Below are 12,540 nucleotides of genomic sequence, written 5' to 3'. Positions count from 1 at the left end.
GCTCTAGAGCGCAGGCTCAGTAGTTGTGGCACATGGGCTTAGTTGCTCCCCGGCATGTGGGATCTTCCCGGACCAGGGCTCAAACCCGTGTCCCCTGCCTTGGCAGGCGAATTCTTAACCACTTGCCACCAGGGAAGTCCAAGACCTTACTTCTTAATTTTGCCCTATTTTCACCATGTCTCATCCCTCTCACATTGTTACTTTCCTCCCTACTCAACTCCTATTCTATGCTCCATCATTATGTTCATTGTCGCACCCATATCTTCAACTCACCCTTCTCTCCTCTCTTCATACTTGTCTGAAAAAAGGCCAACCTGGTTAAATCCAATTATTTGCCACCTTTATACCTAATCCTAGTAGCTGAATATGGCTGCAGAACAACAATAATCCTGACTGTTCTCACTTTGACTTCATGGCCACTAACCTCAATTGGTCCTCCTTGCCGCTGCCTGGCAACCCTACTACATTCTCTTGTCCACTCGTCTCCCATTCTCCTATATGACTAGCACACATTCCTCTCTCCTGAAACCTCCAACTGTCCTCTCCCACACTGACAGTCAATGATTTTGCTCCTGATTTCACTGAGAAGTTCAAAGGAATAAGAACTTCTGAAGTTCCCACAAATCTGCCAACCCCACCCACTGTCTAAAGCCGTATCCTCTGTCTTCCCTTCTGCTACTACGTAGAAATTGTCCTAAGGACAGCTCCTCCACTTGTGTACTAGGTTCCGTTGCCTCTCATCTCCCATGTAGACATGAAGATGTGTCACCTAGATCCCCCTTCGAGGAAGGACCTGTTGCTCAGCTGCAGAGCCCGCAGTCAGCAGACAGCCTCCATGGTCAGCTTGTTCAGCGGCTGCCCCATCTGTGGTCAACTTCATCCCAGGTCATGCCCTTCCTGGAGCAGCTTGCATGCAGTGACTGGGCAAGGCGGGGGTATAAAAGCTCAGCCACGCAGGACACTCTGAAGAGCTGTACTCACTCCAGAACTCCCCATGGAGTTGGCTGAAGCTTGGCCAGTTCTGCTTTACAGTTTGACCTCTTCCTCTGCCCACTCTTGCTTTCTCCCCCTTCCTTTCACAGGTACTGATTCCTAATCAATATCTGACACCCCAGATTCTGTTTCAGCATCTGCTTACAGAGCCCAACTTGACATACCAACTTTAGGTCAGCTCCAGCTATTGTCCCCTCCTTCTCTTTCATCACCAATTTCCCCCTCCCTACTGATTCATTTCCATCATCACATAAACATACAGTAATATCTCCCTACTTAAGAACCAAACTCCCAGGTCTTCCCTGGTGGCGCAGTGGTTAAGAATCTGCCTGCCAATGCAGGGGACATGGGTTTGAGCCCTGGTCCAGGAAGATCCCACATGCCGTGGAGCAACTAAACCCGTGCGCCACAACTACTGAGCCTGCGCTCTAGAGCCCACGAGCCACAACTACTAGCCCACGTGCCACAACTACTGAAGTCTGCACGCCTAGGACGCATGCTCCGCAACAAGAGAAGCCACAGCAATGAGAAGCCCGTGCACCACAATGAAGAGTAGCCCCCTTTCGCTGCAACTAGAGAAAGCCCGCGCGCAGCAACCAAGACCCAACGCATCCAAAAATAAATGAATAAAATAACTTGATAAAAAAAAAAAAAAGAACCAAACTCTCTTTGAGTTACTGCTCCATTTTTCTGCTCCCCCGAAATAGTAAAATTTCTGGAAAGTGTCTGATTCCATTCCTTACCTACCTGTCTCTCTCTAACCCCACTCCTGGCACCTTCATACTCACCACTGCAGAGAAACAACTCTTGTCAGTGCCGCTGATAACTCATCATTCTTATACCCAGCGGTCAATTCTGAGTGCTTATCTCACCTGACCTTTTAGTAGCTTTGACCCAGCTGATCGCTCTCTCAGCTTAGATACTTCTTAATCACTTAGCTTCTGAAGCTCGACATTTTCGCTTGATTTTCCTCCCACTTCACTGGGTTCAGTTGCTCCTTGTCGTCTCCTTGGCTGGTTCCACTTCCTCTCCTGAACCTCTAAACACTGGTGAGCTCCAGGGTACAATCTTGACCCTCTCCTCACCTCTGCTGATGTTCACTCTGTTAGTGCGCTCCTCCAGGCTCAGAGCTTTAAATACCATCTACTACGTGTTGACAACTCCTACATCTATATCTTGGGCTAGAGTTTCACCTGAATGGCAGACTTTCGTATCCAACTGCCTAGCCTGAATCTCCATTTGGATGTTAGCAGGAATCTCAGATCTAACAGGCCTAAAAAATAACTGACTTCCCTCTCCACTACTCCTTGCCCCTCCCCTAATAAAAGCCCGCACCCTCCCCCAACCCCTGAGGTCTTCCTCATCTCAGCAAATACATACTCTGTTCTGGTTATTGAACCAAAAACCCAAGGTCATCATAACCCAAATTCAGTACTCTAGAGAATTCTTTAGAATATATCTAGTCTTTCTCCACTGCTCTCATTTACTTAAGATCTCTTTTCAAATGCCATCTTATTAACAAGATCTTCCTTAATTATCAAATACGTAAAATAAAATCCCATCCATCCTACTGGTCCTTCCTATCTCCTTTAACCTGCTTTACTTTCATAGCTATTTGTCATACAATAAATTCACTTGTTTGTTCACTGTCTCAACTAGAATGTAAACTTGAAGATGGCAGGGACTTAGTCCTAGTGACAGGCAGAGAGTAGGTGCTCAATAAATATTTTTTTAAAATTAATTAATTTTATTTTATTTATTTATTTTTGGCTGTGTTGGGTCTTTGTTGCTGCGCGTGGGCTTTCTCTAGTTGCGGAGAGCAGGGGCTACTCTTCGTTGCGGTGAGCAGGCTTCTCATTCTGGTGGCTTGTCTTATTGCAGAGCACAGGCTCTAGGCGCGCGGGCTTCAGTAGTTGTGGCACGTGGGCTCAGCAGTTGTGGCTCGTGGGCTCCAGAGCGCAGGCTCAGCAGTCATGGCGCACAGGCTTAGCTGCTCCACGGCATGTGGTATCTTCCCGGACCAGGGCTCGAACCTGTGTCCCCTGCACTGGCAGGCAGATTCTTAACCACTGCGCCACCAGGGAAGCCCCTCAATAAATATTTTTGAATGAATAAGTGAATGACTGAAAAAGAATGGAAAGGGAATAGTGATGCTATTGGGATAGAAGAAGCACTTGAGCATAGAGCTAAATGATGTGAAGGTACAAATCACTTGAAGATTCTGAGGGAAAAGCAGTCCTGGCAGAAAAAAGGTGGAGAGCCCAAAGGTAGGGGTGAGCTTGGCTTTATGGGGGAACATCAAAGGTATGTGTGGCTGAAACAGCCAAGAGTGTCAGAGAGATGAAATCAAGATTGTCAGCAACTGGATGATGTAGGACCTTATAAACCATGTGGACAAAAAAAAAATTGTTGCCTGCCATTTCAGTAAACAAAGAATGTTGCCTGTCATTCCAGTAAACAGCAAATGTTACCACCATCAAGCCATCAGCCACTGCACCCTGAGGGGAATTCAGGACAGAGAAAAACAGGATACTGGCCCTAGATAGTTAAGATGCATTTCTAAGGACTTCCCTGGTGGCGCAGTGGTTAAGAATCTGCCTGCCAATGCAGGGGACACGGGTTCGAGCCCTGGTGCAGGAAGATTCCACGTGCTGCGGAGCAACTAAGCCTGTGTACCACAACTAATGAGCCTGCGCTCTAGAGCCCGTGTGCCACAACTACTGAGCCTGCGTGCCACAACTACTGAAGCCCATGTGCCTAGAGCCGGTGCTCTGCAACAAGAGTAGCCACCGCAATGAGAAACCCGCGCACCGCATCGAAGAGTAGCTCCTGCTCACCGCAACTAGAGAAAGCCCGCGGGCAGCCACAAAGACCCAATGCAGCCAAAAATAAAAAATAAAAATAAATAAATTCATAACAAAAACAAAAAAGAAGTAAGGTCTTTGATTCTTTTGTTGCATTTATCACTATCTGAAAATTTTAGTTGCTTATTGTCTGTCTTCCCCACTAAAATGTATACTCCTTGTGGCTGCAGGGACTTTGTCTTGTTCATCACAGTATTCTTGGCACCTAAAGCAGGGCCTGACGCATAGTAAGTGATCAATAGGGATTTGCCAAATGCATGCAAACCAAAATAAACTCTTATTATGAAGATTCAGAGCATTTTTTGTTTATTGTGATGTGATGGTATATTAGGATGAGACAGGTTCTTTTGGCAAAAGTTTATTTAACAGCAGTTAAACAATTTTGTTTAACAGAAGTTTATTTCTCACTCACTGCAACTAGAGAAAGCCTGCATGCAGCAACAAAGACCCAATGCAGCCAAAAATAAAATAAATAATTTATTTATTTTTAAAAAAGAGATGCATTTCTAAGGAATGATTTCCAATGAGCCCAATCTCTTGCATCTTCCCATTCATAGAAAAGCAGTAAAATCATTAACTTGAGATATCTTTTTTTTGTGATTAGCAGTAATCTTTTGATGTTTGACTACATGTTTTTGTTTGGGTTTTGTTGTTGTTGTTTTGTGGGTTTCGTTCAGAAAAAACTCCTATATATCCTGGCTCTTCCCTTACTTATTCAGAGCAGTTCCTCAGAGCGATCTGAGAGGCTGTCTCCCAGGCCATAGTCCTCAGTAAGTTCCCTGAATAAAACATAACTCGAGGCTTCCCTGGTGGCACAGTGGTTGAGAATCTGCCTGCCAATGCAAGGGACACAGGTTTGAGCCCTGGTCTGGGAAGATCCCACATGCCGTGGAGCAACTAAGCTCGTGCACCATAACTACTGAGCTTGCGCTCCAGAGCCCGCGAGCCACAACTACTGAGTCCGCGTGCCACAACTACTGAAGCCCACGTGCCTAGAACTCGTGCTCTGCAACGAGAGAAGCCAGTGCAATGAGAAGCCGGTGCACCACGACGAAGAGTAGCCCCTGCTCGCCACAACTAGAGAAAAGCTCGGGCACAGCAATGAAGACCCAATGCAGCCAAAAATAAATTTATTAAAAAAAAAAAAAAGTAACTCGCAACTTTTAGGTTGTGCATTTTTCTTTGGTGGACAACCATAAGTATTTTGAATTTTATTCCAAGTATGATGGGGAATCATTGGAGAGTCTTAAGCAAGCGAGTACCCAATCTGATAATTAAAACAAAAATACAAACAAATCACCTTGGCTGCTACGTGATTAGTAGGAGGTGGGGCTAGCAATGTGGAAGCCACTTGACCAGTGAGGGACTATGTCCAAATCCAAGCAACAGAGTGGACAGGAGCTGAGTGACATCAGTAGAGTGAAAAACGGTTTTAAATTTGAGAGTATAAGTGACAGGATTTGCTTATGTTTTCAGTACGGGCACAAAAGGAAAAAAGAAGATTCAAAGAAAATGTCTAACTTTTGCCTTACAAACCGGAGTCCATTCAGGGAAATTTAACTGATCATATTTCTGTTAAATTCATCCAGTAAAAGGATCCTGTGGGCAGACAGTGGTTGAGGACTTCGGGGTGGGGGGTCGGGAATGAAGGGAATCAAATACAGTAAGGGGGAGCATTTGGGCGGGGGAAAGCACTGTGTTGTGTTTTGTTTTTTTTTAAACGAAGCCAAAAGATGAGTTTATTGCTAGGGTTTCGACCTGCAAGCCCGAAAACTCAAGGGTATGGGAGCAATGTGTTCACTTTTTTAAACGTTGAGTTTTAAAGGATTCTGCGGAGCTGGCCTAAACTCTGGGAGAAGAGCCTGGACTGGGTGATACCGTATTTCCTCTATTATAACTAACACACATGATTTCCCCCTACATTTACAGGTCTGGAAATCTTTTTCTCTCCGGTGACTGTGAATTTTCAACGTGGTAGGGGCTTTTCCCTTGTGGTGCACCTTACAAGCGACGGGGTCCTCCGAAATACAGCAGATTCGGAAGTCATCACCAGCGTGATCTCTGGGACCCAAATGAGATCGCTCACTTAGTTATTCCCCTCAACCTCTGGGAAATACTGTAGCAGCGACTTCACGGGATATAAACTTCTTCACCACCCTCCGCCCGCCCCCTCGCGGACCCGCGGCCGCTCCTCTTTTCCGGGAACGAGCCACGGAGACAATACACATGCAGGCCCTCTAGCGTTCTTCCGCTCGGCGCCGCCTCGCCGGTCCCGCGGCCGCTCCCGCCCGCCGCCCGGGAAGCGGCCTGTCCGCTTTTCAGGCAGAACGCCGACCAGACGCCGGACGCCGCCGGGGGCCGCCTGGGAGCGCGCGGCCCCTGCGCCCGCGGCCAGGGCCACCCTCGCGCCCCCGCCCCAGCCTAGCCCGCCGGGGCTTCCCACAGAGGCGCCGGACCGCCCCGCCTCCCCCACTCCGCGCGCGCCAACTCCCAGCTCACGGCCCTGATTGGCCGCCGCATTCCCGCTTTCCTTCCCGAACCGCCATTTTGAAAATCTTGTTGATTCTGGGCATTCGAGAGAGCGGCGCAAGCGTCACGCCAGCGAGCAGTCCGCGCGCGTCCTCCTCGGTGCCCGTCGCCACCGCCCGGAGCGTCTTCGTGCCCTCGCGCGCCAGGCCCGCGGCGGCCGGGACCCGTGGTGAGGGCCGCGTTGGCGAAGGACAGGCCGAGAGGGCGCGCGGGGCCCGCCCGCACCGCCGCGGCCATTTGGACGGCGGCCTGGGGCGGGGGAGGGGACGCGGGGCGGCCGGCGGCGCGGGCCGGGCGGTGGGAGGGGCGGCTAGGCGCCCGCGCTTTCCCGCCTCAGGACGGCCGGACTGCCTGCGGGGCAAGAGGGAAGCCGCCCCCGGGGAGTGAGAGCAGCAGACCCGGCTACGCTGGGAGGCAACTTTGCGGTCAGGTTTCCCGCGGCTCCCGGGGGCGGCCGGCTGGAGCCGCCGCGTCCTTCCAGCCGGGGGCGAGGGGACCGAGACGTGTGGCTTCCTCCCCGCTCGCAGGTCCACAGCATGTCCTCCTCCGGCCCTGCTGCGGAGGGAGAGGGAGCCCCCGCCCAGCCCGCGTCCGAGAAAGAGCCCGAAATGCCCGGCCCGAGAGAAGAAAGTGAAGAGGAGGACGAGGACGACGAGGAGGAGGAGGAAGAGGAAGAGAAAGGTGGGGAGGAAGTCTCGTTGCTAGTGATCGATTTTCTCGAAAACGGTTTTCTGGCTGTTTTTGCGCTTAGAGACGCTAAATCGGAGTGATTTTCAGTAGGAATGTTTGCGGAATTAGGGTTTTTCGTGTTGAGCAGTAGCAGAGAAAATAACTTTGGGAATTCCAATTTAAAAAAAATTACTCGTTCCGTTGTTACTACTTTGCAGTGCAGTTTACTTCTCGCCAGCAACAGAGAAGTTCATAACATTTTATCATTTGACAGGAAGTTTGTAAGTTTCAGATCTGTTTTTTTAAAACTGCTAGCCTTGGGAGTTCCTAAGGTAATGTTTTGTTTTTGCTAATTTAAGTACACGTCCTTTGCCTTTTGAAGTTATTGTAGGGTCCTAACTGAAATCATATATTAAGACTTGAAAAAGTTATTAATACGAGTCTTGGAAATATTTTAATAGTTTTAATTTATTTGCCGAACTTCAGCAGACGTTCTTTTCAAAGGCTTAGGGGAGTTACTTTCACGGGGAAACACCGGTGAAAGCTGTTGCTCCCTTAGAAAGTAGTTAAATACGAAAGCAGTGAACTGTGAAAGTTAAATGAGAGCTCAGAGCTGTCTCAGTTTTGGTGTTGGGAGAGAGCGGTAGTAGCCTATTTGGACGCACGAAACCGAGGAGCCTTAGAGAATTGAGTGGTATGCTGCGTCAGTTTATCCAGGATGCATGGGGCAGTGCCCCTTAGGTGTGCCCGCTTCCTAAAATGTTTCTAACCACTTAAAGCTCCGTGTCACAGATCTTATCGTTCTCTCGTGGTGTTAGCCCAATCTAGGTTTGTTTAATATTTGACTACCGCTCAACCAAACTTGGGAAGAGGTTTGAGGATTTTGTCCCAAACCCAGGTTTCACTGTCAATTTTTTTTTTTTTTAAGTCTAAACCAGTCTACCGTCAGCACTTTTTATAAATACAATCTGGGTTGAGATTACACGGTGTGCCTTTTGTTTGTCTAAAGTGGTATGTGCTCTAAGGGGAAGCATGTCCACGTTTAAGTACAAAAACGCTTAGGAAAAATATGAATTATTTTTAAATTATTCATGATATAATAACTGGAAATTGGCCGCAGTATCTCACTACTAGTCCAAGACTTTCTCAGCGCTTTTTCCTCGAATTTTTGGTTTTGGATACCACCGAGATGATGAATTTCTTCACATCAGGAAGAAATTACAGAAGTCATATAAAAATTCTATAAATGACTGGTACAGTAATGCTAGGGAGATGGATGGCAGTTTAAATTGTGATTTTTTTTTTAACATGAAAATTAAAAAAAAAATAGCCCCAGGCAGTTCTATAGTTGTCCTAATTTATTACTGTTCTCCTTTTCCTCATGTGAGGTGTTTGTGGAGCAGTCGAAATTGTGGATGTTTTTATCCTACTTGGCCCTGAAAATTTAACTCTACTACTGAGGCATCATAGAAACAAGACACTGAAATTTGTGCCAAGTAAGGGGGTGAATTGACTTAGCTTGGCAGTGGTTTGGGGAGTGAGGGGAAGGGCGGTAGGAGATGCCTTGTAAAAGATGACCCCTAGGTTTCTGTCTTTGGCAGCTGGGTGGATAATACTGCCATTTTCTGAAAGGTAGAATTCATGAAGGTGAGTGAGTTTGGAGATGATTATGACTTTTGTTTCGGATGCCTTGAGTTTGGTGCCTGTAGGACATGAAGTGGAGCTGTTCAGTTGACAGCCTGAAGCTCAGGAGAAGGCTCTGGACTGGAGGTAGACCAGGAATGTCATTAGCTTATAGATGGTAATCAGCAGCAAGCAAAGGGCTTACATCACTCAGGGAAAGGAAGCGAAGTGGTCACCAGCGTTGGTTTAGGGTGCTTTCTTTCCTTGCCGCACACCATTGCCAGCGTACACCTGCTGGAATCCCTTTCTTTTTACTAATTCTTTATGGGCAGATCCTTACGTCTCCAAATCTTACCTGTCCTTCAAAGCCAGATCCAGTGTTTTGGTCCTTTTTCCATAATCGAAAAAGAATTACTCTTTTATCAACTCAGAGAACTTTCAATTATATCTTTCTTAAAGTGTGTTATCATCTACTTTGGAGTATATTTGTGTCTCACGGACCCCAGTAGACATGATCTCTTTCAAGAAATATTCAGTTTCTTAATCTATTGATGCCTCCTTAGTATCTAGTGCAACTTGGCACAAAATAGGCATGCAGGTGAATGAGTGGAAGCACTTCCAGCAATCTATAGTGTCCTCTTATTTATCTGACTTTATCTCAGTCAGAAAGTAAGTGGGTTTTAGAAAATCCAGCCTAGGGACTACCCTGGTGGCTCAGTGGTTAAGAATCTGCCTGCCAGTGCAGGGGACACAGGTTCGAGCCCTGGTCCAGGAAGATCCCACATGCCTCAGAGCAGCTAAGCTCGTGTGCTACAACTACTGAGCCTGCGAGCCACAACTACTGAAGCCCATGGGCCTAGAGCCCGTGCTCCGCAACAAGAGAAGCCACCGCAATGAGAAGCCTGCGCACCGCAACTAGAGAGAGCCTGTGCGCAGCAGTGAAGACCTAACACAGCCAAAAATAAAAAAAAGAAAATCCAGCATAATGTTTAAATTGTAAAATATATATATTACCTAGCTTAGGAAAAAAAAAGCGGTACGGACTAAACATTGCAAAACTTTTTTACAGGGTTTTATGACCATTATTATGAACATCATTTATTGAACTACAAAATAATGCCCTCCCAATTGATTGCCTTAAATGTAAACTTGTAGAATTTTACCCTAGCCGTAGTAACTCCAGGCTGCTCTGCCTTACTGTTGCTTTTCTTCTGTCAGCTTACTAAATTATTGCTTTGCCCTGAATATCTCTTGAAGTTCTTAAAATCTCAATCTAAACTTGCTGTTTTCTGATGTACGGTAAATGGAATCCCAATTAATAGAATTATGTCTAGTCAAATCGTAGGTTTAATGAGTACCTTGGTGATTTTTCACAAATAAAGTGACTGGACTTCCATAGCAATAATTGTAGCTGGATAGAAGTTTGTTTGCTTTCTGATTTTTTTTTAAAAAACTGGTTCCCCTGTGGGGTTGCCAGGTAAGTAAGATGTTACTTTTAAAAAACTTCAGCGACGCTATTAACTTATCACGTATTTTCATCTCTGTTGTATCATTTACTTCTCAAAATCATGCTCAGGAGAAGAGTTTATGTTTATGTAATAAAGTTAATACCTTCTTTAAGCTTTTTGTTATTTAAGAAGTATTAAATTGATTTCTAGAAAAGAGTCTCATCGTGGAAGGCAAGAGGGAAAAGAAAAAAGTAGAGAGGTTGACAATGCAAGTCTCTTCCTTGCAAAGAGAGCCATTTACAATTGCACAAGGTGAGTTTATGTTCCTTTCATTTTATAGTGAAAACGCCTAAATGTACAAAATGATGGATAGCAGTGCTTATTAGTTTTTAGTGTTTACTAAGTAGCAATATATAACTGGTGTAATTCTATTTAATTTGCCCTATTAGAACAAGTTATATGTAAATTATGCTGTAAAAAACAATTCTCATTAAATTAAATGTTCTAACACATAATGGGTATTTAACTTTAACATGGTATTTTTTCCTAGGAAAGGGGCAGAAACTTTGTGAAATTGAAAGGATACATTTTTTTCTGAGTAAGAAGAAAACGGATGAACTTAGAAATCTACATAAACTGCTTTACAACAGACCAGGCACAGTAAGACCTTTTTTATACCTTTTACCTAGTAGTATACTTATGTGTTAAAATACTTCACAATGGAAGCATAATTTTAGTTCTGGAAAGGACTTAAGCAATCAACTAGATCAATCTCCATACCATACAAGTGAGCCAGCTGACACACAGTTGAATGACTTATCACAGGACATGTAGCTGGATATTAGCCATTAGTATTTTAACATCCAGGGCTCTTCATACTGTAGTTGTTTTTAAGGCAAACTAAAATTTCACATTGTGAAATCAAAATTATGATGATTTTAGTGATTTTTAACTGTATTAGAAGAAATCTGTTTTTTGGATTTTTAAAAAATTAATTTATATTTATTCATTTATTTGGCTGTGCTGGGTCTTAGTTGTGGCACGCAGGATCTCTTTCCCTGACCAGGGATCAAACCCAGGCACCCTGTATTGGGAGCACGAAGTCTAACCGCTGGACCACGAGGGACCTCCCTTTTTTGGATGTTTCTAACCATTCAGAAATAAATGATTACAGCATATTGTATCTCATTTTGAGGAAATATCTGTTAAATTAGGTGGTAATTTTTTGCCAGTGTTAGAATAAATCAGTGTTTCATTTACTGAATTACTATACTGTACACACAACTTCAGTATTTCATATAAGTGAGGAGACTTTGAGCTGTGAGTGGACAAAGTAAAGTTTGACATTGTTTGACTGTCTGAAGCATGGTAAAATTTATTTTCATGTGTGTTACCTCAGTCGACCCTGACAACAATCTAATCTACACAAGTCCCATTACTGCTAAATGGTATTAACTTTTGGAGGTGCTCTGTTCTTTTTAAAGAATCAATCCCTGACTTTCTGTTGGAAAATAAGAAATATTATTAGCAACTTGTATTATTTAAGGAAAGGACGTCATTTATTTTTTAATGTTATTTATTTATTTTGGCCACACCACACGGCTTGTGGGATATTAGTTCCCTGACCGGGGACTGAACCCGGGCCCTTGGCAGTGAGAGCACGGAGCCCTAACCACTGGATCGCCAGGGAGTAGGCTGTCCTTTTAGTAACTTTCCACATTCCCTGGTGCTGTCAGGTAACATTTAGTTGTGGTTTTATAATTACTAGTAAAAATTCCCAGATGAAATTCATTTCAATTCAAATTGTTATTTTCAAAGAATTGAGTTTGAACACTTTATAATGTTAATATTTTAGTAGCAAATACAGTTTTCCAATGTGAAGAAAAAATGTTGAATACACCAATATTGTAGTGTGGAGACAGGTGTGAAAATAAGGTGTTGGCTTTGAAATTTTTCTTGTGTACATTACTGGGTAATAAATAGTAGCATTAATAATAGGAGAAACATTTTCAGGTGTCCTCATTAAAGAAGAATGTGGGTCAGTTCAGTGGATTTCCATTTGAAAAAGGAAGTATCCAATATAAAAAGAAGGAAGAAATGTTGAAAAAGTAAGTTATTTTTATAAATATCATAGTTAATGTGCTTCACACTTAATTTTAAACATTTAAATATAACTGCCCTTACATTTTCAGTAGACTGACGATTCTTTGCTTTAAATTCCAAGAGCATGTCATCATAAAGTATTAACTATTTCTGATAAATAGCGGCTGTCAAGATTATTGAAAACTCAAAAGACATTTTTGTTTCTTAGAAGAATGATACAGGTAAATCATTCACACAGTCCAAAATTCAGGAGGTCCAAAGGAAATGTAGTGAAAACTCTTCCATTCCTGTTCCCTGCCAGCCACTCTGTT

At 44.4% G+C, this 12,540-nt stretch overlaps 1 protein-coding gene across 2 annotated transcripts in view; it reads left to right on the top strand.

The window, feature by feature from the left end:
- Positions 1-6,270: 6,270 nt before the first annotated feature.
- The window catches only part of DEK (DEK proto-oncogene), a 30,728-nt gene continuing 24,458 nt past the window's right edge, over positions 6,271-12,540 (top strand). Inside the window, exons 1-5 of one of the 2 annotated variants that reach the window (XM_067752090.1) lie at positions 6,271-6,555; positions 6,914-7,067; positions 10,337-10,438; positions 10,677-10,786; positions 12,140-12,234. In XM_067752090.1, the coding sequence (XP_067608191.1) occupies positions 6,923-7,067; positions 10,337-10,438; positions 10,677-10,786; positions 12,140-12,234 (452 nt within the window). In that variant the 5' untranslated portion in view covers positions 6,271-6,555; positions 6,914-6,922. Of the gene's footprint in view, positions 6,556-6,692; positions 7,068-10,336; positions 10,439-10,676; positions 10,787-12,139; positions 12,235-12,540 lie in introns of those variants that run through there. The other variant, XM_067752091.1, reaches the window with a different exon arrangement.

Source organism: Pseudorca crassidens, chromosome 10, assembly GCF_039906515.1.
Source record: "Pseudorca crassidens isolate mPseCra1 chromosome 10, mPseCra1.hap1, whole genome shotgun sequence".
In the NCBI taxonomy this organism is placed as follows: Eukaryota; Metazoa; Chordata; class Mammalia; order Artiodactyla; family Delphinidae; genus Pseudorca; species Pseudorca crassidens.
Note: the sequence above shows the minus strand (reverse complement) of the source record. Positions and strands in the feature narration are given on the sequence as shown.